The sequence below is a fragment of the Varanus komodoensis genome, unplaced genomic scaffold (genome assembly GCF_004798865.1).
Source record: "Varanus komodoensis strain SLA01 unplaced genomic scaffold, ASM479886v1 scaffold1, whole genome shotgun sequence".
Taxonomy (NCBI): Eukaryota; Metazoa; Chordata; class Lepidosauria; order Squamata; family Varanidae; genus Varanus; species Varanus komodoensis.
This window is the reverse complement of record NW_025335268.1, coordinates 114,109,505-114,130,411: the sequence shown is the minus strand read 5'-3', so window position 1 is coordinate 114,130,411 and position 20,907 is coordinate 114,109,505. Positions and strand designations below refer to the sequence as shown.

General features: G+C 42.3%; 1 protein-coding gene across 1 annotated transcript in view; it reads right to left on the bottom strand.

The window, feature by feature from the left end:
• The window catches only part of ST6GALNAC5 (ST6 N-acetylgalactosaminide alpha-2,6-sialyltransferase 5), a 51,467-nt gene extending 31,595 nt beyond the window's left edge, over positions 1–19,872 (bottom strand). The window contains exons 1-2 of the mRNA XM_044441081.1: positions 19,658–19,872; positions 18,191–18,448 (exon numbers count right to left, since the gene is read on the bottom strand). Of these exons, the coding sequence (XP_044297016.1) occupies positions 18,191–18,448; positions 19,658–19,672 (273 nt within the window). The 5' untranslated portion in view covers positions 19,673–19,872. The remainder of the gene's footprint in view (positions 1–18,190; positions 18,449–19,657) is intronic.
• Between the last annotated feature and the right edge of the window lie 1,035 nt (positions 19,873–20,907).

Genomic DNA, 20,907 nt, shown 5'->3' with positions numbered 1-20,907 from the left:
ATCATGTATGCAAATATTTTCCCCATCCAAGCTAATATTCCAGAGTGTAGGGCACGGAATAATCAGTTCAAGTTGCAACAACCCAGATTCAGGCGGGACAGGAAAAGCTCCCTCACTGTCAGAGCAATAATACCAGTGGAACCAGCTGCCCAGAGAGGTGGCGGGCTCTCCCACACTAGAAACATTCAAAAAGAAACTGGACAGCCATTTGAGTGGGATGGTGTAACGTGGTGTCCTGCAACAGCAGAGAGTTGGGCTCAATGGCCTTCATGGCTCCTTCCAACTCTACTATTCTATGATTCTCGACCACTTTAAGTGAGAAGAGGTAGAAACAGTACAACATAATGAATTTTTATTCATCTAAGGCAATTAAACATTTACTTAATTACATGTCATGTGTGAATTGCTTTATCTAGCAATATTTGGCACATACCTTATACTCCATTTTTAATACACTTTCGTTGAAAGGAATATAGAAAAGGATTCATGTCTCTTGAGCCCATGCTGATTGTCAATATATTTGTAACATTATTCTAAACTATACTAAAATAAATAACTGCCTATCCAAACATCATCTTCTATTTATTAAGAATGACTACAATTTACGCAAAATGCATATCAAGTGATAAACACCAGTACTTCACAATTCTAAAGTACAAAATGGCAACCGAAAGAGCACAATGAATAGTACTATAGTCATTTCTTGTTCATTTTAACAGGATTCAATGTACCATGTCTGATAAATTACATTCAACAGCCAATGCAATGCACACAGCATGACAAGCATACAAATGCATAATTGTTCCTATTCTCTTGGTCTGATTTTGAAAAAAGGATTTTTTTTCTAACAGGGTTGGGTCTTTTAAGAATGGCACATTGATTCCATATGTACAGTGTACATCATACCTTGTCATCATAACCAGGAGTGAACATTAAGATTATTATTGAAAATAATTCAGATGAAAATGAAGATGATGACCTTTTTGAAATCTCCCGTTCCATGCAGACTTTTCAGTATCTTGCTAGTAAAAGCAATAAACATGGTGACGGATGGCATAACAGTAAAAGAGTAGGGTGAATATTGAATTCAGTAAGGCAAACAGAAATAAAAACTTATAAACTGTATTAATGAAGATACCCTTCACTGGAAACCCCTGCTGCCATCTTAAAAGGATTGTACAAGCAAACAATATGCTCTTCCTCAGTTCCTAGGATATAGCACTGTTTGAAACAATGGGCAATATCCAATGTGACACTGCCATGAACTATGTTCCACTAGCATAAACAACTTCCAGCACAATGATAATAGCACTTGCTGGCAGACTGGGTTTCTCAAAAACCCCTAGTGTTATACCAAAGGTAATTTATGTTGATTCAGCATGATTTATGTTAGCAGTAATGCCACACAACAGACTGCAACAATAAAATTACAGATGTGTATGAACCAGTTGACCAGGTGTGAAAATTTCTCAACATACCAAGGTCTCCCAGGCATGGAGAAAATTCCATAAATAATGTGCCACTCCATAGAATTGGTAGTTGCCAATGCCATATTAAGGTTTGCATAATCAAGCACACAAAGCAGGTAGAACAAATGGATTGATAAGGTTAAACATTTTGATGGAATGGATTTTCTGAAATGTGAGTGAGAATAATTCACTCATATTAATTGCCCATGAGTTAATTAGATAATGAGGGGGAGAAAGGGATGTTTAAACAGGACTTCGGAGAAAAAAGAAAAGATTAAGCCAGTAATAATTAACATAGCAAAATATGATAATCATTGACCTATGCAGCTGGAAGGCAGAGAGAAGTCATTCCTTCCAAGCCCCACAGCTACAGAGAAGAAAAAATTATGCTGAAAATGCCATCAAAAGATGTGAAGTATGTTGTTGCCTAAGGTCTGACTAAGCCCTTTCTTTCTCTACTTCTTTTCAAATAGCTGATTTTTTAAAAAACAGTGCTGAATGGTCTTGTTTAAAAGAAAAGTTCTTCGGTCAAAACAACTGCAGCTTGAACATTCATTTCTCAATCTAAGTAGAGCACAGGATTAACTTCATCTAAGACATGTTAAAAATATAGTGACTTTACCTACAATAGGACTTTAACACTTAAGTTAATTAGCTTTTCATGTGATTAAATTATAGTGTTTTTCTTATGGAGTTCCATCTTTTTGCTCAGCTTCTCTTACCTGCATGAATGGAATTCTTTTTGTCAGAAATACACAGCGCTTTCCAAATGACCACCCAAAGCAATACAGAAGAATAATAAAGCTCTTATATTACTTTCACAAAATAATACAAAGACACACATCACTGCACAAAGCCCAAAATATAAAATAAATTCTGGATATATTCTATTATTCTCATGTAAATCTGCCACTTCTGTACACCCTTACCAGGGAATAATTCTCACTGAACTCAGCAGTTACTTTTTGATATACATGCCTCATATTGTAAGGATATTATTAACAGATATATGCTAATTTATTCTAAATCCTTTCTCCTTGTCTGATATTTAGTATAAACCTAATGCTTTTTCTGAAAACACAAAACAAAAACCTAACTTGATTTTATTTTGGATAATACTTCTTTATAAATTAGATAAAACAGTTCTTGCCAATTACAGCAATTCCTTATCCCAAGCATTGCTTTGATGGAGCAGTCTCTGCATTCATGATTGTAACAGCACACATGTCCCCAGTGAGATTTTAGAGGAAAGTGTGTGCAAATTGCTTAAGACAGGGAAATAAGTATTCAGCATGGGAGTTGTTAAATTTCCCTTAAGATGAAGGTGCTGATAGTATTCCATTTCCAACAATTTCTCAAAAGCCTCTTTAGGAATTTCATTTATTTGGATGGTAAATGTAACTTATCCTGAGGATTTGAAAAATGAAATTTTAGCACTGAAAAATGGGACCTGAAGGGAAATGTAAACAGTTTTAGTAGCACCTGATGCATGCATTGAAATGCTAGTTTCTGCCTGTATATAAAGGAATCAGAATCTACCACATTTTGAATTGGTATTCAAATAGGACTGTCACAGCTTTTGCCTTGCAGGACTCAGAGCTGCCTGTCATACAATGATTAAATGGCATATTTCCAGCATGAAATTGCAGGATAGATATGATTTAAGACCCACGTGGTAGCATTTTTATTCTTTTAGGGATATGTTTTCATAATTGGCACTGAAGTCATTGATGAATTTATTTTAACTTAGCAGTAAAGTTAAAATAAATTCATCAACGACTTTAGATTTTATTCAGAGTTCTTTAGTCCAGTCTGGACACAATAATAAAGAGCAAACTGTAGTGAGACTCACACTTGTGCACTCCCTGGGCATGGACACAAACCTGGAAACTTTGCTTTGGTGTTTGATTACATCTAGAAATCAGAATGTAATGTAAACCCTAAACTATAATTAATCCTAACTATCTTTTGTCAAAAGAAGCTAATGACATAACCTGTTGGGAATGAAAAGGCAGGTTGCTTACCCGTAACTGTCATTCTTTGAGTGGTCATCTGTATATTCACACATATGGGCTTTAGCAACAGCGGAAGGCCTAGGTCAGAAGAAACTTCTACAGTTTAGAGTCATGGAGTGGGTGTGGGACCCACCCCTTCCAGAGCCCATTTATAAAGGGAGGGGACCCCAATGAGTCCCTCAGTCACCTTGGCAACTGCACCATCTCCAGGCAGTGAAATAGACAGAGACAGAAGTGCAGTGGCACACCAGCTGACAAAACCAGTGGGGCGGAGGGCAGGTTGTGTGAATGCACAGGAAGCAATCTGCCTTTCATTGTGGTCTCTGTGCATCACACATATGGGCAATTGGCAAGCTTATCCCTTGCAGGATGGAGGGGCTGTGGTCACTGAAGGATTGATGAGAGGACCACCCTACCAAAGGCACAGGCCTGCCTTGCATGGATGTGGTGGCTCTGGAGATGCCGTGCAGCTGGATATTGGCAAGGGGGGTGGTCAAGGCAGCCTGGGAACACATGGCGTGTGTCTTCATGTATGCAGTGAGCTCGAACCCTGCCACATCTCAAGCTAGGCAGATGGTGTTGGATATCCACTTGGAGAGTCTCTGGGATGATACGAGCTCTCCTTTTCTCTTGTCATCACAGCATACAAGGTGGGGTGGAGTTGCTCTGTACATGCTTTGTAAAAGGCAAAGGACTCTGTGGACATCAAGCAAGTGTAGTGCTGCCTCTATGGCTGTCGACGGATTAGAGAAGAAAAGCTGGGAGGACGATGTCCTAGTTGATATGGACTGAAAAAGTAACCTTCGGCGAGAATTGAGAGTCAGGGAGGAGTACAGCCTTGACTCTATGAAAGGTGAGGTATGAGCATTGATTCACAGTGCCAATAGCTCATTTGCACAGTGGACAAACACGATGGCAACCGGGGATGCTGTCTTCCAGGATAGCAGCTGCAGGTACGTCATCTCCATGGGCTGAAATGGTTGTTTGGTGAGGGACTGAGAGTCCCATGAGGGTGTGAAGGGTTCTTGGAGGAACCTGTGAGCCAGAGGGTGGAAGAAGATAGGTGACCCTGGAATTGAAGGGTGGAAATGTGAGATAGCTGTTAGATGTACTCATAGAGAGGAGGGAGAGAGGCCTGTGATAAAGCAGGTCTACAGGTGGATTAGTGTGTGTTCTGTAGAGGTCTCAGCAGGTTGAAGTCCTTCTGGCCTGGTGAAGTTCATGTAGGCATGATGACCTGCAGGTGAAGGGTTTAAGGGTGGCCTGCATGATGGAGAAGACAGCAGGTGGGAGGGACAGATAGGGCTCTGTCCCCTGAGGATCCTCCAGGCAGTCAGGCTCAGGATTCTGATATCAGGGTGGGTCATGCAGCCCCTGTTGTGCAGGAGGAGGTTGTGGAACAGTAATAGGCAGAGCAAGGTCCTGCTGGAGGAGAGAGCAGGAGTCAGAGCCCTGTTTGCCTGGGCTGCCATGGGGTTATAAGGGCACAGTTTATCCAGTTTCTCTGGGTTTTGGTGACCACCATGGTGATCAGCAGGCAGGGAGGAAAGTCAGGGAATAGCATCCCTTCCCATCTCAGGAGGAACATGTCCTGAAGGAGCCAGTCCCCCATTCCACCCTGGAGCAGAAAAGGCAGCATTTGGTGTTCTGGGATTTGATCAAGAGGTCTGTTGAGCTCCTGCTTGTGTGGTGTTGAGGGAATGCGGTTCAAGGTGACAGCCAAGGTGTTAAGCTGACCTCCATGTGAATGGCTGTGATGTAGATCTCCCTGCCTATTCACAACTCCCAAATGGTGGATGCCAGAATGACAAACTTCCAGGACTGTGGTGCTGTTGGCAGCAGGGCTGGCAGGAAAGGGATGGCATCTGTGTAGAGGCTTCTGTGTCCAGAGCAGCAAGCACAAGGTCAGCCTCTGGTTCAGTTCGCTGGGTTGTCTGTAGGCCAAGGTTGCCTGCCATCCAGACCACCATGTTGCTGACTCTCCCTTTCACCTCAGAAGGAGACACCTGGTCCTGTTGTGAGGCGCACCATAGGGAGATGCTGGTGAGAGAGTAGGAGAGCACAACCAGGCAGATCAAGATGTGTGGAACTGACCTGATGCATTGGATGAAGAGCAGTCATGGTGGAGTGGCAGAAGTTTCCATTGAGCAGCTGGTGAGGTGGGCTGGTGGGGACAGTACAAGCAGTGGTTGCCAGGTCACAGGTTCTGGCTGGGTATGTCAGAGCAGCCTTGTGAAGCCGGGTTAGCAAAGGTGGGTGGCAGCAGCATGGCTGTGATAGGGGGAGCTAGCACCACAGTCACTAGCAAACCTCCATCAGGGACACCCAGGGCAGTGGAACCTCTGAGCCTGGTGTTGTGGGGAGCCAGTTGCCAGCAGACAAGTGGGCGGGGGCTCATGCAGCAGTGATTCTTGTGCACACACCAAGTCTCAGCCTCTGTTGATCCCATAGCTGAACTGTAGAGTTTTCTTTCGACCTAGGCCTTCTCCTGTCACTAAAGCCCATATATGTGATGTGCTAACCATGATGAAGAAGAGGCAGTTATGGCTCCATACAAGTTCCAGCTCATCCCGGAAGTTAAAGTGACCATGTCAAAATGTCCATGAAAGGTAAACATTTTGAATTGATTCAGAGATGACCTCCTGAAACAATTAAGTTTGAAGTACGAGGCACCACTGTACCGTACTCTTTAAAGCAGCCACTCTTGTTTTAACTGTCCACCCTAGAGACTAAGGATACAAATTATCTGTGGCTACTTACAGGTATGCTTGCCTCAGAAATAATTAACAGTATGAATATTCGTTATTGAATATACAAAATAATTTGCCCACAAGTTTGCGCACACCATAAGGCAATCCCTATGGAATATTCATCAGGAGAGTTTGTTTGTCCCTGGCAAAATTTTAGACAAGTTAAATTCATCTATATTACAATGATACACCTCCTTCTGTATTTCTAGGACAGGGTTATTATTGTTTACTTTCCCATAATGTCAAAGCTACTTTCTTGCCCTGCATTTACCACACATCTATCACTTCTCCAAGCCCCTGGTCTCAGCTCCTTGATACTAAGTTCTACTAACTCAAAGACAACAACAATTCACAAAGGTAATCAAAAAGAAAGGTCAATGGCTTCTGGAGGAAAGCACTGACCTTTCAGTAAACCTTCAGGATTGCAATCCAGCAGTAGCTGGAAGTATTAAAATGCAGGAATTGCATGGTCCCTCAGTAGCACATTCTAATCCTGACACCACTAGCATTGTATTACAGCTGGGCACTACCATTCTATGGCTTGGTCTGAATACAAGTAACCATGCACAAGCTCTCCGCCTAGAAACAATGACAAGCAAAGCAGGAGGAAGCCCTGAAAGGAGAAATGCAAGGCAACCAACATTACATCTTTCACATCTATATTTTGACCTAAGCTTTCTGTTAATCAAAAGGAGAACGAATACATCAGACCAGGGTGGGACAAGGGGAGAAAGAAACATGCCTAGAGAATGTTTGGCGGTTGGAGCAAGATCAGATATGATGAGTCACGGACTTGGGGAGAGCAACATGCACTGTTCACATGCTGCACTTGCTGTACTGATGCCAATTGTCACTGTTATTGCTGTTTCCTATGGTGGTTGTCCACTCCATATTTTGGACTCAGCAAACTGAGCAAAGCCAAATAGAGCACTCCCTCAAAGTTCACTGGGAAAAAAATGAAACACTCTTGAGAGAAGTTATAAGGAAATGTCAAAAGAGGAAAACAGCCTTTGGAAGCAGTATTCAGTACATTCTGATATTTTATTTATGATTTGCAAAGTATTATGTTGGAGACAAAAACAGATAGAAGCACACACGTAAGAATTTCACACCAAGCAAATGCTTTAGAAGGAAGTGCCTCTGCTGAAGCTCTTCACCAACAGGACAACAATATCCTGATGAACCAATATGCTTGTGACAATAAGTACTTACCTGTGGCAAAATGAGTGACTGCACATGGGGTAACCCTCTTTTATTCCTCCGCAATGTGATACACTCATTGTAAGTAAAATGATAAAGCAAGCTAAGTAAAGGTTGTAGCTCATGTACTTTCTGCTGTATTAGTTTTCTGTATGCAAGGGTTTGTAACACTAAGTTCATTAAAAAGGGGCTTTCCTACCTGTCATGCTATCTTGATTCCCATGGTCAATTCTATTTATTTATTTATTTATTTAGAGAACTTCTATGCCGCCCCATTCGCCGAAGCCTCGGGGCAGCTCACAATCATAAATAAATAAATACAATATAAAACAGTATAATTTAAGTTGCCCTGGCCAAAGAATAAAATAAATAAATAATATTAACAATTAAAATAACGTTTGAATAAAAAGGTCGCTGAAAAACAAATAACGACGGCACCAGGCGGACCTCTCTGGGGAGCGCATTCCATAAATTGGGCGCCACCGCAGTGAAAGCCCTCCTCTGAGTACTTACCCTCCTAATAGCCTTTCTTCTCATTCTGTGGCATGGATAGACTGGGGACAGTTCTGACCCAATTTTGAAAGATGGCATCTCTCTACAAGCATAGTTCCTATCAGTGAACTGCACTAACTAAAGCATAGGACCAGTTCTGAGAAAACAAGCCTCTAAGCAGTGCAACACTGCCCTAGAAACACACAGAAGGACCATCCAATTATACCTATGCAAATTGCATGAGATCACTTGGTCAATTTCTTTAGGAGCCCTCATGATTTAGACACACATGGTTATTAAATGGATGACTCACCTCTATATATGAGAAGAATGGAAAGGAAATGCATGCACTTTATCATTAATAATAAAAGTTCCTACCTAGAGATGTTGTCTGAAGTTATGGAACAGGCTGTTACAAGTAAGAACATTATATTTATCCACTTGAGCTTAAATATGCAATACACATAAATCTATGAAGCCAAACCTCTAAATAACACAATATCATGCACTGTAAAGTCTAGACATTTAGCTCTATATAGAACACTTTAACTCTAACGATTTCTATAATTTAAGAGGAAGGGAATTGTAAATATTTCTACTTATTGACTTGTCCAAATATACCCTAGAACTGCAGTACATTCTTCCTCTATCTGAATGTGCAATTTGGAAGGAAAAAATAAGAGCAATTACTGATGTAATAAAACACGAACATACTGGAGATAACTCCATTGAATTTTAATTAAGGAACAGCAGAATGTGCTATGTTTTTCCTGTCCCCAAGCGTATAACTGATTTTCATAGGGGTGTTGTTGTTGTCATTCTTGCAAATTTAGTTTCATCTTTTGAGTGCAGAGACATAAAAGGAATTACGATGCAGCTATATATAAGCTCTAGTTTTGTTACAGAGAATATTTAACACCATGTCTCCTTTTTATCCTTTGTTCTATGAAAATACAGTAAAAACATAAATATCTGAAAGGTTGATTCCTTTTAATTTACATGCTGCTTAGACTAAGACCACAGCAAGCCAGGATGTGGCAGTAGAAGATTAACACCCTGCCATAGTAACATGCTTGAAAAAGAAGCTTAGCTTTATCCTCTAAGCACATAAAACATCTTACATGCATTATAGACAGAGTAACTTCAATAAATCCAGTCCAATAACTATTTGGTACCTTTCTTTCAAAAATAGAGAAAATACAGGTATGAAAAGCCCTTAAGAACAAAGTGTAAATATTATATCAGTTGCTGAGATATTTTAAGAGACAGAAATGAAGAAATCAGAATAGTTTGTAAAATCCAGTACAAAAGGATACCTTCAGTTACACAAAGATAAGGCAACCTTTTCAGCAAGATCTAACTGTAGTGTACCATGTTGGATTACTCCTGTCAGAAGTCTTATTTTAATATTGCTCTAACATTACTGTTTTTTCCACAGATACACAGTTTCTATGGACTTTACATCTGTGCATTGAACAATTTTAAAAAGTGTCTCTTAAGAGCTTCCCAGACTGTGTTAAATATAGCTTCCTTTAAGTCGGAGCTTTCAAGTGGCATTAATCTTCCTTTCCCACCTGTTACAGACTTTGCAAGTTTATAGCAAGAGAAAGTTAAAATATGAATTTATTTATTTATTTATTTATTAAAACATTTTTATGCCGCCCCATTCGCCGAAGCCTCGGGGCGGCTTACAACATAGATAAAACAAGTTAAAATCCATATAAAATAATCTTAATTAAAACTCACATTATAAAATAAGCCGCCCTGGCCAGATAAAATTCAATTGTATTTAGCATTTAAAATGTTGCTTAAATAAAAAGGTCTTAGCCTGGCGCCGAAAAACAAATAACGACGGCGCCAGGCGGACCTCTCTGGGGAGTGCATTCCATAACTTAGGCGCCACCGCTGAGAAAGCCCTTCTCCGAGTAACCACCCTCCTAATTTCTCTCACGGAGGGCTCCCGGAGAAGGGCCTCTCCCGCCGATCTCAGGGGGCGACTGGGCAAATATGGATGTAAGCGCTCCTTCAGGTAACCAGGACCCAAGCCGTTTAGGGCTTTATAGGTCATTACCAACACCTTGAATTGGGCCCGGACTTCAATGGGGAGCCAGTGAAGCTGACGGAGAACTGGCGTCATGTGAACATAACGTCCAGTCCCCGTCAGCAGCCTGGCAGCTCTATTCTGAACCAATTGAAGTATCCGGACCGTCTTCAAGGGTAGCCCCACGTAGAGCGCGTTACAGAAGTCAAGACGGGAAGTCACCAGCGCATGAGTCACTGTTGCAAGGCAGTCGTACTCCAGGTACGGGCGCAGCTGATGAATCAGCCGAAGCTGGAGGAAAGCGCTCCTCGCCGCTGTTGTCACCTGAGCTTCAAGTGAAAGCTCCGGGTCGAGGAGCACTCCCAAGCTGCGGACCTTGTCCCTAGGAGGGAGTGCAACCCCATTCAGGACAAGGTTCAGGTCACCTTCTCTGAAGCCCGAACCGCCAACCAACAGGACCTCCGTCTTGTCTGGATTGAGCTTCAGTTTATTGGCCCTCATCCAGCCCATTACCTCGGCCAGGCACCGGTTCAGTACAGCCACTGCCTCACCTGGATTGGTGGAAAACGAGAGGTAGAGCTGGGTATCATCAGCATACTGATGGGTCCGCAGCCCACACCTCCTGATGACCTCTCCCAGCGGTTTCATGTAGATATTGAACAGTAAAGGGGACAAAATGGAACCCTGCGGTACCCCATGGCAAAGCTGCCATGGCGCAGAGCCATAGTCCCCCAACACCACCTTCTGGAATCGGTCGTTGAGATAGGAGCGGAACCACCGCAAAGCGGTGCCTCCGACCCCCAATCCCGCCAGCCTATCCAGAAGGATACCATGGTCGATGGTATCGAAAGCCGCTGAGAGGTCCAGGAGAACCAACAGGGACGCACTCCCCCTGTCCTTCTCCCTGCACAGGTCATCGTACAGGGCGACCAAGGCAGATTCAGTACCGTACCCGGGTCTGAAGCCGGACTGAAATGGGTCCAGATAATCAGTTTCATCCAAGAGTGCTTGGAGTTGTCCCGCCACCACTCGCTCTAACACCTTGCCCAGAAACGGGATGTTGGCCACTGGTCTATAGTTAGCGGCCATCCCTGGATCCAGTGACGCCTTCTTCAGGACCGGTCGGACTACCGCCTCCTTTAAAGGGGCAGGCACCCGACCCTCCCTCAGAGAAGCGTTAACCACTTCCAAGATCCAGGTTCCAATCCCGTGCTTGGAATCCTTTATTAACCAAGACGGGCAAGGGTCCAGAAGGCAAGTGGTAGGACGTACTCGTCCAAGCACCTTGTCCACATCATCGGGCCGCAATAACTGAAATTCATCCAATAATTCTGGACCAGACGGCAGCGTTGGTGTCTCCCTTAAAACCTCTGAATCAATAGTGGAATCCAGCTCGTGACGAATCTGAGCGATTTTCTCCCTAAAATGCTCGGCAAAGTCGTCACAGCGGGCCTTTGAGGGTGGAGTCAGCTCTTCCTTTGGCCCTGGGTGAACCAGGCCTTGCACCACTCGAAAGAGCTCCGCCGGACGGCATTGTGAGGAGGCAATGGAAGCGGAGAAGTGTCTCTTTTTCGCCGCCCTCACCGCCACAGCATAGGCCCGATAGTGGGCTCTTAAGTGTGTTCGGTCAGATTCATCACGTGATTTCCTCCACCTACGCTCTAGCCGTCTCCCAACCTGCTTCATTGCCCTCAATTCTGGAGTGTACCAAGGGGAAGAGCGGGCTCTGCCCGGTGGGAGAGGACGCTTAGGAGCGATCGTGTCTACAGCCCTGGTCATCTCCCCATTCCACAGTTCAACCAGAGCCTCGACAGGAGCACCCGTCTTGTCACCCGAATTATTCTTTAATACATTGTTTTTATTGTAACATAAATAAAGACATAGTAAAAATGTCCATGTGTTGCATGTTACCATTAAAGAGATCATATTTCTCTCTAATTTGTTCTAAAAATGGCAGTTTTTGTTTGTTAAAAAACAATAAGGCTACCATCTAAAGTTCATACAGAAGCTCGAGTATGGACTGTATTCTTTCTAGGCTGCCACCAACTTTACTTATAGGAGCTGATATGTGAAAATAAAACAAAGTTAATGTGTGTTCTGCTTCCATGTTTTACTTCCTCCAACAATAAGTCTCCACTAGAGCTGCAGTGTTCTGTCAATAAATTGGTTTGAAAATATTTAATAAAAATAGTGAGTGCAGATCCCCCCCGAGCACGACCGTGATTGTGCCCATCTTCCCAGCATGAGCACGATCGTGGCCATCCCCGCCCCCCCCACCCGCCCCCACAGCACGATCACGGTCATCACTCAATGCGGAGATCGTAACCTGAGGCAAATGTTTTCTGAAATTTCTGTTTGCAACCAGATTTGGTTGTGAACTGAGGGCATCTGTGAGCTGAAGTACCACTGTATATGATTCCCTAATTAAACAGGCATTGAAGCAGCAGGAAAACAACAAATAAAGAGAACTTTCACAGGTCAGAAAGAAATACAAGGCAATGTTCAGCCTTACCTTGAGGGTTTGTGCTGTCACATCAGCTTATATCAGCACTGAAGCTCAGCTGAGTTGATTACACTAATTAGGAGCTAAATCAACACACCATAGTCTAATATCAATGCCATCTTTGTGTCATGGGTGGCATACCATTTTCTGCATGCAATATAGAGCAAAGCAGGTTAAAGCAGAAGGCCAATAAGAGAGAGAGAGACTTGAAGCTTAAGCTTATGTTTTATTCAATGAGCTTTTATTTATTACTGAGCTTGGTGATTCTATTTTGGCTGTTTGCATTAAAGTCAGGCATACCTTACTTCAGCTCTTACCTCTGATAGGAAAGTGTGTGTGTGGATATAGCAGATGTCTTTACTACAGTGACTTAGTATATCTAGCTAATAATAATGCAAAACACTTTTATTTTTTTATGAATTTGTAGGGTTGTCAGTCTTTTGAAACAATTCAAACCTTTTGATCTTTGTATTCCTAGTAACTAGAATTTTCCCATACTTGTAGGCAGATGTTGGCAATAGAGAAGCCACACCACAGATTATGAATTTATGTAGAATAACATCATGTCTCAGATGGATGTGATGGCCAGAGGCTGTGTAGCTAGTTTGCATATATTTTGATGATATAAGGTATTGTTCCTAAGGGAGAGAGTGTAGAACTTTTCACCACAGAAGCTAGAGGTTAATGTGAAATTCTTTACATGTAGCCACAAAAGAAATGTGGGGAATGGCTCTGCTTGGGGATCACCCTTGTTCTTACTTCATCTAATCTGTGATGCCTACTTCATCTTGCAGTTATTATGTGTTCTGTCACTGTGCCATAGTCCCAGTCTCTGAATTCCACATTCTGGCTTGCCCCATGAACTACTATCAATAAATTCATTTCTATTGAAAGATATGATCATATTTCTAACCTCAGTGGTTAGAAATATGGTTTACTGAATACATAACCTCAGCCACACCAATGGACCTTAATTAAATGGCATTCCAAGCAGTTAACTATATTCAAAACAGCTTTCAAAGGGCAGAGCCTCACTTGTACAGTCAAACTACCCAACAAATGTAACTAAGAAGCTCTGATAAGGACATCTGAATAGGGTGCTGTATTTTCTTTCAGCAAATACAAAGTAATGTAGAATTTTAAATGTGATAACACAGAGAGTTTATTGATGCATAGTTAGCAGCAATCATGGATAAATATGTCAAAAGATGAAAGGCAGAGTTGGTTGCAACTTAAGATTGGCTACCACTTGCAACAAAACTAGCAAGCTGGCATGCAGCAAAAGGTACCATTTTCTATCTTTGTTCCACTGCATTTTCTATATTTGTTCCATTTCTGTGATAACATAACAGAATGTTATTACTTAATGCACACTGAAAGTTTAAACAAGAATAATTGGAATGAAATGAACCAGTAATGCAATTTTTCCAGCTGAGAAAAATAGATAATGCTGCAAGGAACAAAAGCAAGGACACAAACACAGAGTAAATACAGAAATATGTGTAGGCTCTAGCTGTTTCAGGGCCTGACTGTGTATTTGTGTTATGTCTACACATGGGTTGAAGCAACATGTAAGATATGCTTGCTTCATTCCTATATTTGGTCAGCACTGTTGCTGTTAAAGAAACAACAAAACAAAATCCCTGATAAATTCACCCTTGGTTCTAGATAAAGCAAAGACTACATCAATGTACAATAGGCCAGCAATGTGTTTTTAAACATCCAAGATCTAAAAATTGCAAGGAATGCTGAGCAACATCCAACATCATGGGAACAGACTTCCTTTTCTCCTCAACTCTCCCTTTGCTCTGTCCAAATCTGCTTCACTCAAAACAGTGGGTCCCTCGATCAAACTTAGGGGGTGTGAGCAGCAGGAACAGGGAAGAGTCTCTGTTTTACCAACCATTCTCCAATGCATTCCAAATCTCTTAGTTTCATTTCAAGTCTCTAAATTTAACTGTATGGTCCATTCTCTCTAGTTTGAAAGGGAAATTATAATCTTCATGCCAAATGCCTTCATTGATGAAAAGTCTGTTTCGGAATCTCATTCATTAATGAAACCTTTTAAAATATAACATCTTAATATGAATTTAATTGACTTTTTCATACATTCAGTACTGATGACAATGTTTTTTTGCAGAAACATAATAAAAGTTTTATGTACATCTAATACCAAATGTAATAATTGGATATGCATTCACATCCAGGATCTCGGTGGAGAAATATTGACTGCTGTCATTTAAAGGCTAATAGTGACCTGTTCCCCATCTGCACCACTGGTTGTGCATATGAAAAACAAATTTCTGTGCACTGCAGATTCTGGAATGAGTTTGTGGACATGCATATAGCAAAGACAGGACAGTCATAGTGCAAGCCCTTCCTTTAAACAACACTGTACACAATATACATAACACAGTAGATGATTTGCCTGGATTATCCAGACAAGTTGAACTGTTACATTCATCAAATTACCCCCCAATTTTTGCCTATAGAGAGATTATTTAATGCTTCCTTTGATTAGTCCAATGTGTCCTTAGGAGGGAATATGTCCCATTAAATCAGGGGAACTTACTGCAGTGTTCAATACACAGAATTGCATTAGGTTGTGTGTGTATGTGTGTGTATTCACCACTTAGGGAGTCCCATGTGGGACTAACTACTGTGTGTGGTATAAAAATAAACAAACATTAAGTAATTAATGACCTAATTGGTTCCTTGGCCTATTTCTGACCACTACTTTTTCCATTAATTTAAAATCTTACTTAATTTGAGATTTGTCAAAATAAAAATGTCCCCTTGCATTATACAAGTGTCATGAAAGGAACAATGCCAATATTCTTCTATAAAACACAATCCTGTGAACATGCCAGCTTGTCAATTTGTACAATCAATAGCCCATACACATGAGTTTTCCTTAGGTCATCCTTCTCCAGTCTGGTGCCCTCCATCAGTCTAGCCAGCAAGGCCAATGAAGAGGAATGCTGAGAGTTGCAGTCCTAAACATCTGAAAGGCAACAGGCTAGGAAAAGCTGCCCTAGTTAAATCCCCTTTCCTCAAAGTAACTGGTTTGCCCAAATTAGCAGAGGAAGAGCAAGGAAGCAAGGCCACACCATCAGCTCTCCATCATGCTATTCCTCTATTTCAACTGCTATCCAGTTATTAATTGTCTTTTCATCAGGCTGCTGCATAGAGAAAGAAGGAAAGGAGGACACTCCTTTGGCCCCACTGAGAGACAAGCAACTTTTAACTCCCCCTCTCCTTTCTATTTCCATTATACTTGGTCATTATCAGAGCTCCTCAGAGCTCCCTAAGAACTTCTGTGTAAGTTTATTTTCCCTCCCTTCTCCTTCTCAATCCTCTTCCTTTTATGTTATGCCTTTTAGATTGTAAAGCTAATGGTAGGAGCTATTTTGTTACTGATTTTTGTAAGATGTTCTGGGTATGTTTTCAGCTGAAGACTGGAGTAAGAATGTTTCAAAGAACAAGACATTTATGATTCAATTTTTTTTCTGGAATGCAGACTCCCCCTGGTGGACCTGCTACAGAGCCAATGTTCCATTAATATACAGTGGTACCTTGGCTCATGAACTTAATCCATTCCACAACTCTGGTCATGACCCAAATTGGTCATGACCCAAGTCAAATTTCCCCGTAAGATTCAATATATTAATCCGTTCTGTAACATTTTTTTAAATCACAAAAATTTGAAACAAAGTGACAAAGAACAACAAAGTTACAAAGAACAACAAAGATCACGGCCACCTCCCCCCTCCCCAGGCATGATAACAGCTATCTCCCTCCTAAGCACGACCATGATCACACCTGTCTTCCCTGCACGAGTGCGACTGCAATCATGGCCATCTCCCCTCCCCCCAGCATGATCGCGGCCATCTCCCCCTCCCCTAGGCATGACTGTGATTGTGCCCATTTTCCCTTCAACCAATGTGGAGTTCACGACCTGAGGCAAAATGTTTCTGAAATTTCTGTTCACTACTCGATTTGGTCATGAACTGAGGCATTCATGAGCCGAGGTACCACTGTACTTATTTCATAGTGGAATATCCCTTCCATGTTTGTTTGTTTGTTTGTTTGTTTATTAAAAGCTTTTCTAACTCATCTACCACTACCATCTCAGGATGGCTTACAATAAATGTTTGAAAAGCTTCACTGCCCAGCATCATGAATTGAATAGATAGAATACTTGGATTGAATGATAGAATATATGCAGTACTCAATGTATAACTCACCAGAAGAGATAGAGGAGAAATCTCAATAGAACTATATTATATACCTGTTACAAAGGGATCTCTGTAGATCAGAATGAACAGTATTTTCTTTATGCTCAAATATTATAACTATTCTCCATTGATTTACATAAAGTAATTATGTTCCCAACAATGTTCTTTGTATATTGTAGATTATGAAGGTACATAATTATTTGCAGAATCATTCTTCACCAAAAAATTACCAGACTCTTGGTAAAAGGATGGTATAGAAAAGCTTTAAATAAATAAATTTAACCATCCTCTGAACCATTTGTCTCTCTCTGCATCCATACACATGTGGATGCAGAGAATGGGAGAGAGAGATATTGTGGTTTAACTACATTTAGTATAATGGTTATCGTGTTTTTTGGAAGTACTTGAGATTGTATTCCATGTCTCCAGTATTTTTCCTGTATGTTCTTTTCCAAAAATAACAACTCATTTATGCTTGGCAGTTTTTCTCTAATTATTATTATGGGAAACTTTTAATAGTAAGACTGTAAATACTGGTTAGAAAAGATTTAACTAGCAAAAGCAATGATCACTTAAGCGATAATAAAGATTTTCTTTATTATTTTAACTTTGCATGTCATAAAGATAATGCTAGACTTTTATTTAATTTATCAGTTCTGTTCATATTTTGTACCATCTTTTCTCTGGTCTTGCAAGTGCTAATGTCTGGATCTACAGAACTTCAGAAGCCAGCATTACAAACTTTGCTCTTCCAGGAGGCAGAACTTGCCCATCACAGACAGACCTATAGTTGGTAGAGTACTTTAAATTGAAGGATGCCCTTTAAAACCTGCTCCCTTTTTACAAAAGCACTTCTGCAAACAGGAAAGATCAAAGACCACTTATGCATTCAAACAATTTTGGCCCTGCCAAAGCCCTGAATGGACTTTTTAGGGAAAGAACTAAGGTTCCTAAGGCAACAGAACCCATTGTAAGATACTTCCCAACTATCTTCAAACCAACATATACATCTGCTAAACAAAAGACATATCTCCAATAAGCTATGAAAGAACTTTTTGCTCTGGGCTTGCTCTGTGGGATTATATCAGACAGTATTATTAAAATAAATGATTATTAATATCAAATTATGAATGGCTAATTGCCTAAATATGAGTCAGTCTTTCAAGAGAAAATACAATCCTTAAGGATTCCAACATACTATATCCAAAAACGTCAACACGTTTCAAAAACATGCAGCTCTTATTTCACACCACCCCGAATTCCCACGGTGTCCGTCAGAGAACAGCTTATTATTTCTGTCCTCGGGTGTCCCTAGAACACCCCTCCTTTTCAAACCGTCTTCTCAAGCCTCCCAAGGGCAGGAGGTCCCTCGGAGCAGCTCATTCTCTGCCCCACGCGTCAATCATTTGTCTTGTGCCCAGTGACGAATGGGGGCGGGAACAGCCCCCACCCTCCTTCGTCTTCGCGGCTCTCCGCCCTCACCTTGTGATCCAGGACACTGATGTAGCCGTCCAAGGGTCGGTCAGGAAGTGCGGGTGGGCGTCGCTGGCCAGAAGTGGCCAGTTGCTGCTGATTCTCCGGCTTCTGGCTGGCTGTCACCGCCACCTGCTGCTGCTGGCTTTGCTCCTTCCGGCCTCCTCCTCCACCGCCTGCCCCAGCACTACCACCGATGCTTCCGTACATGAGCAACAAGCTAGTGCACATGGTGGTGAGCGCTAAAGACACAGCCAGCCCATGTCGCTGCAGGGGGACAAGGAGACACTCTGAGCGGCAGGCCTCAGCGCCCAGCAAGCAGCAAGGGAAAGGCTGGACCCCAGCCCCTCAAGTGGGGCGGTGCAAAATGAGTTCGACCGCCAGTATATGCAACGGTGCCTGGTCAGAGCTCGTGAGGGCCCAGCGGCTGCATCCCACTTCCCCGCCGCTCTGCTGTCCGCTACTTCCTCGCCCCTCGCTTCCCGCCGCTTCTTTCCTCAGCCCCCTCACCCTGGCAGCGCCAGTGCACGGGGCACGTGAATGAGTTTGCTTAGTTAATGATCAGCAAAGCCGGCCATTGCCCCCACTTCTTCCGCAAGTCTCTCCTGACCGAGCGAGGGAAAACGATGCCCTTTCTCTGTACCCTTTGGGAGTTTTTACTTCTCCTGAACCGGCCGGACTATTCATATCTAGAGATTCTTGAAAGGGGCTGCTGGGTCAGAACGTTCCTTGCATTGCTTCGCAGTTGACATTTTAGATGACCAATCGGGAAGTGAGGGCTGGGGGAAAGAGGGAGGAACGGGAGCGTGTCTATTTGCAAGACACCCAGCTTCCAAATGCAGAGAAGCCCTGGAGGAAGCGCAGTTAGGGTTTAAATGTCACCCTCCCGACCACTTGCCTCACTTTCCCTTTACTCCTACTTCTCACATCCAGCCCCGCACACTCGCCCTCCTTGCTCCTTTTTCTCCCCCATCTCCTACATGCTTCACTCGCCCTGCCAGCAGCTTTCATTGCCCTTTCTCCTTTCCGGATTCTTCTCACTTGTGCAGCGTCTCCTGTGACTACTATTTTCGTCGGACTGTGTTTCAAGTGCCTCCTCGGCATTGAGGCCAAGCACCAGAGTCGATTTCCCACCTACCGCCTTTTCAAGCACATCTACGATATCTTGCCCGCCATTCCCAAATACCGACTGTGGCACGACGGCAGGAGCCCCGAGCGAAGGGCAAGCAAATAGGCTGAAAGTTCTTCGCCTGTCGCTGCTGTTATTAGTCCCTTGAGCAAAACGCCCATTAATAAATAGGGCAAGCCGCGCGCACGGCACAGCGCGGAAATCAACCAACCAGGCAGCCCTCCCCAAAAAGGCTGGGATCTCCCGACAACTACCCAGCCAGATTTGGTGGTTTTCCTTTGGGGGTTCTCGGGTGATTTGGGATCATTCTTGGTGGGTTTCCTTTGGAGGTCCTGCAAATGACTTACCATTAGCATCTTCATGTTTGAGCACCTCCTTTATATCGCGATCAAAGGCTCGAGCATCTCAAACCAGTTTTCCCTCTAGCGTTTCCGTTGCAAAGGAGCGCATGACATGGTTTCTGGAGGCCAGTGAAAGCGAAAAATTCGAAGCACCGGTCAGGATCAACCCGACCTTGGGCTGCTGTGGGAAGCGAGGCTGTTGTGGAGATTAGAGGCAGAATTAAAACTGGACCCTTTTAGAGTCTCCCAGTGATCTGCACAACTACCGCCTGGCGATGCTTTCTGGGTCCTAAACTACTCCGGTTCCCAGTTCTTCTCCAACTCGGATAGTTTCGGTATTAAGGGTTGCTTTTCTTCGCAGTGGTAGCAATCGGAGGTTACAACAAGCCGTTTTCTGTTGGTGGCCTGACGGTGGGAATCATCTCAGAATACCGAAGCAGCAAAATAAATCCTGTGGTATTGCACTCAGAGTTCTTGTCATAATTAATCAAAAGATGGTTTCCTGCTCAACAGAAAATGGGATGTTTTGATGCCAATTACATTCTTGCAGCTAGTACAAGTTTATTAAAAAAATGTTTTAAACACAATTCTCAGCCTAAGTAATTTCATTTGTTCTGGTTGAAGGTTGATTGGAACTGTCTTCAACTTTTTCTGGGTTTTAACAGGAATCTCCCCTCTCTGCAGCCACCTTCAATGATTATGCTGTAGGCTGCTATCTCAGTACTGGCCAGAGATAAGTCCCATTAGAAACAGAGGGAGTCAGAAGGAGCCTCCTGGGCCATCTAGTCTGACCTAGCCCCAGCTGGCTCTGCTCATGACATGCTACTCAGTAGATCATTGATCTACTTAGTGATATTTCCTTCTGATTAAATATAGGTGAGCTGTTTCCACTCTGTTCCTTACATTTGCTTATTAACTGAAATTTAGTTTCTTTGGCTTTAGCATGCTCATTCATATCCATATATATTTATTATCATTTATTTAGTTTATTAACAGCGGTCAAAGTAGGTAAATAGAATACAGACAACATGCAAAATTAAAATTTAAGATTCTTTCCTATGTAGTCATAATTGATAATATAGTACAGCATATTCTTACTTTTCAAATCATATATCAAAAGTTTTAAAAGGTTTACTTTATTCTAGTTTTAGATATCAGCTCTCCCCTATATATAAATTAAAATACTTTTGTCCTTAAGTAGCATAGTATTTCCTTTCCTCAGTTATCTTGCATTAATTATGTATTATTTAATGTAT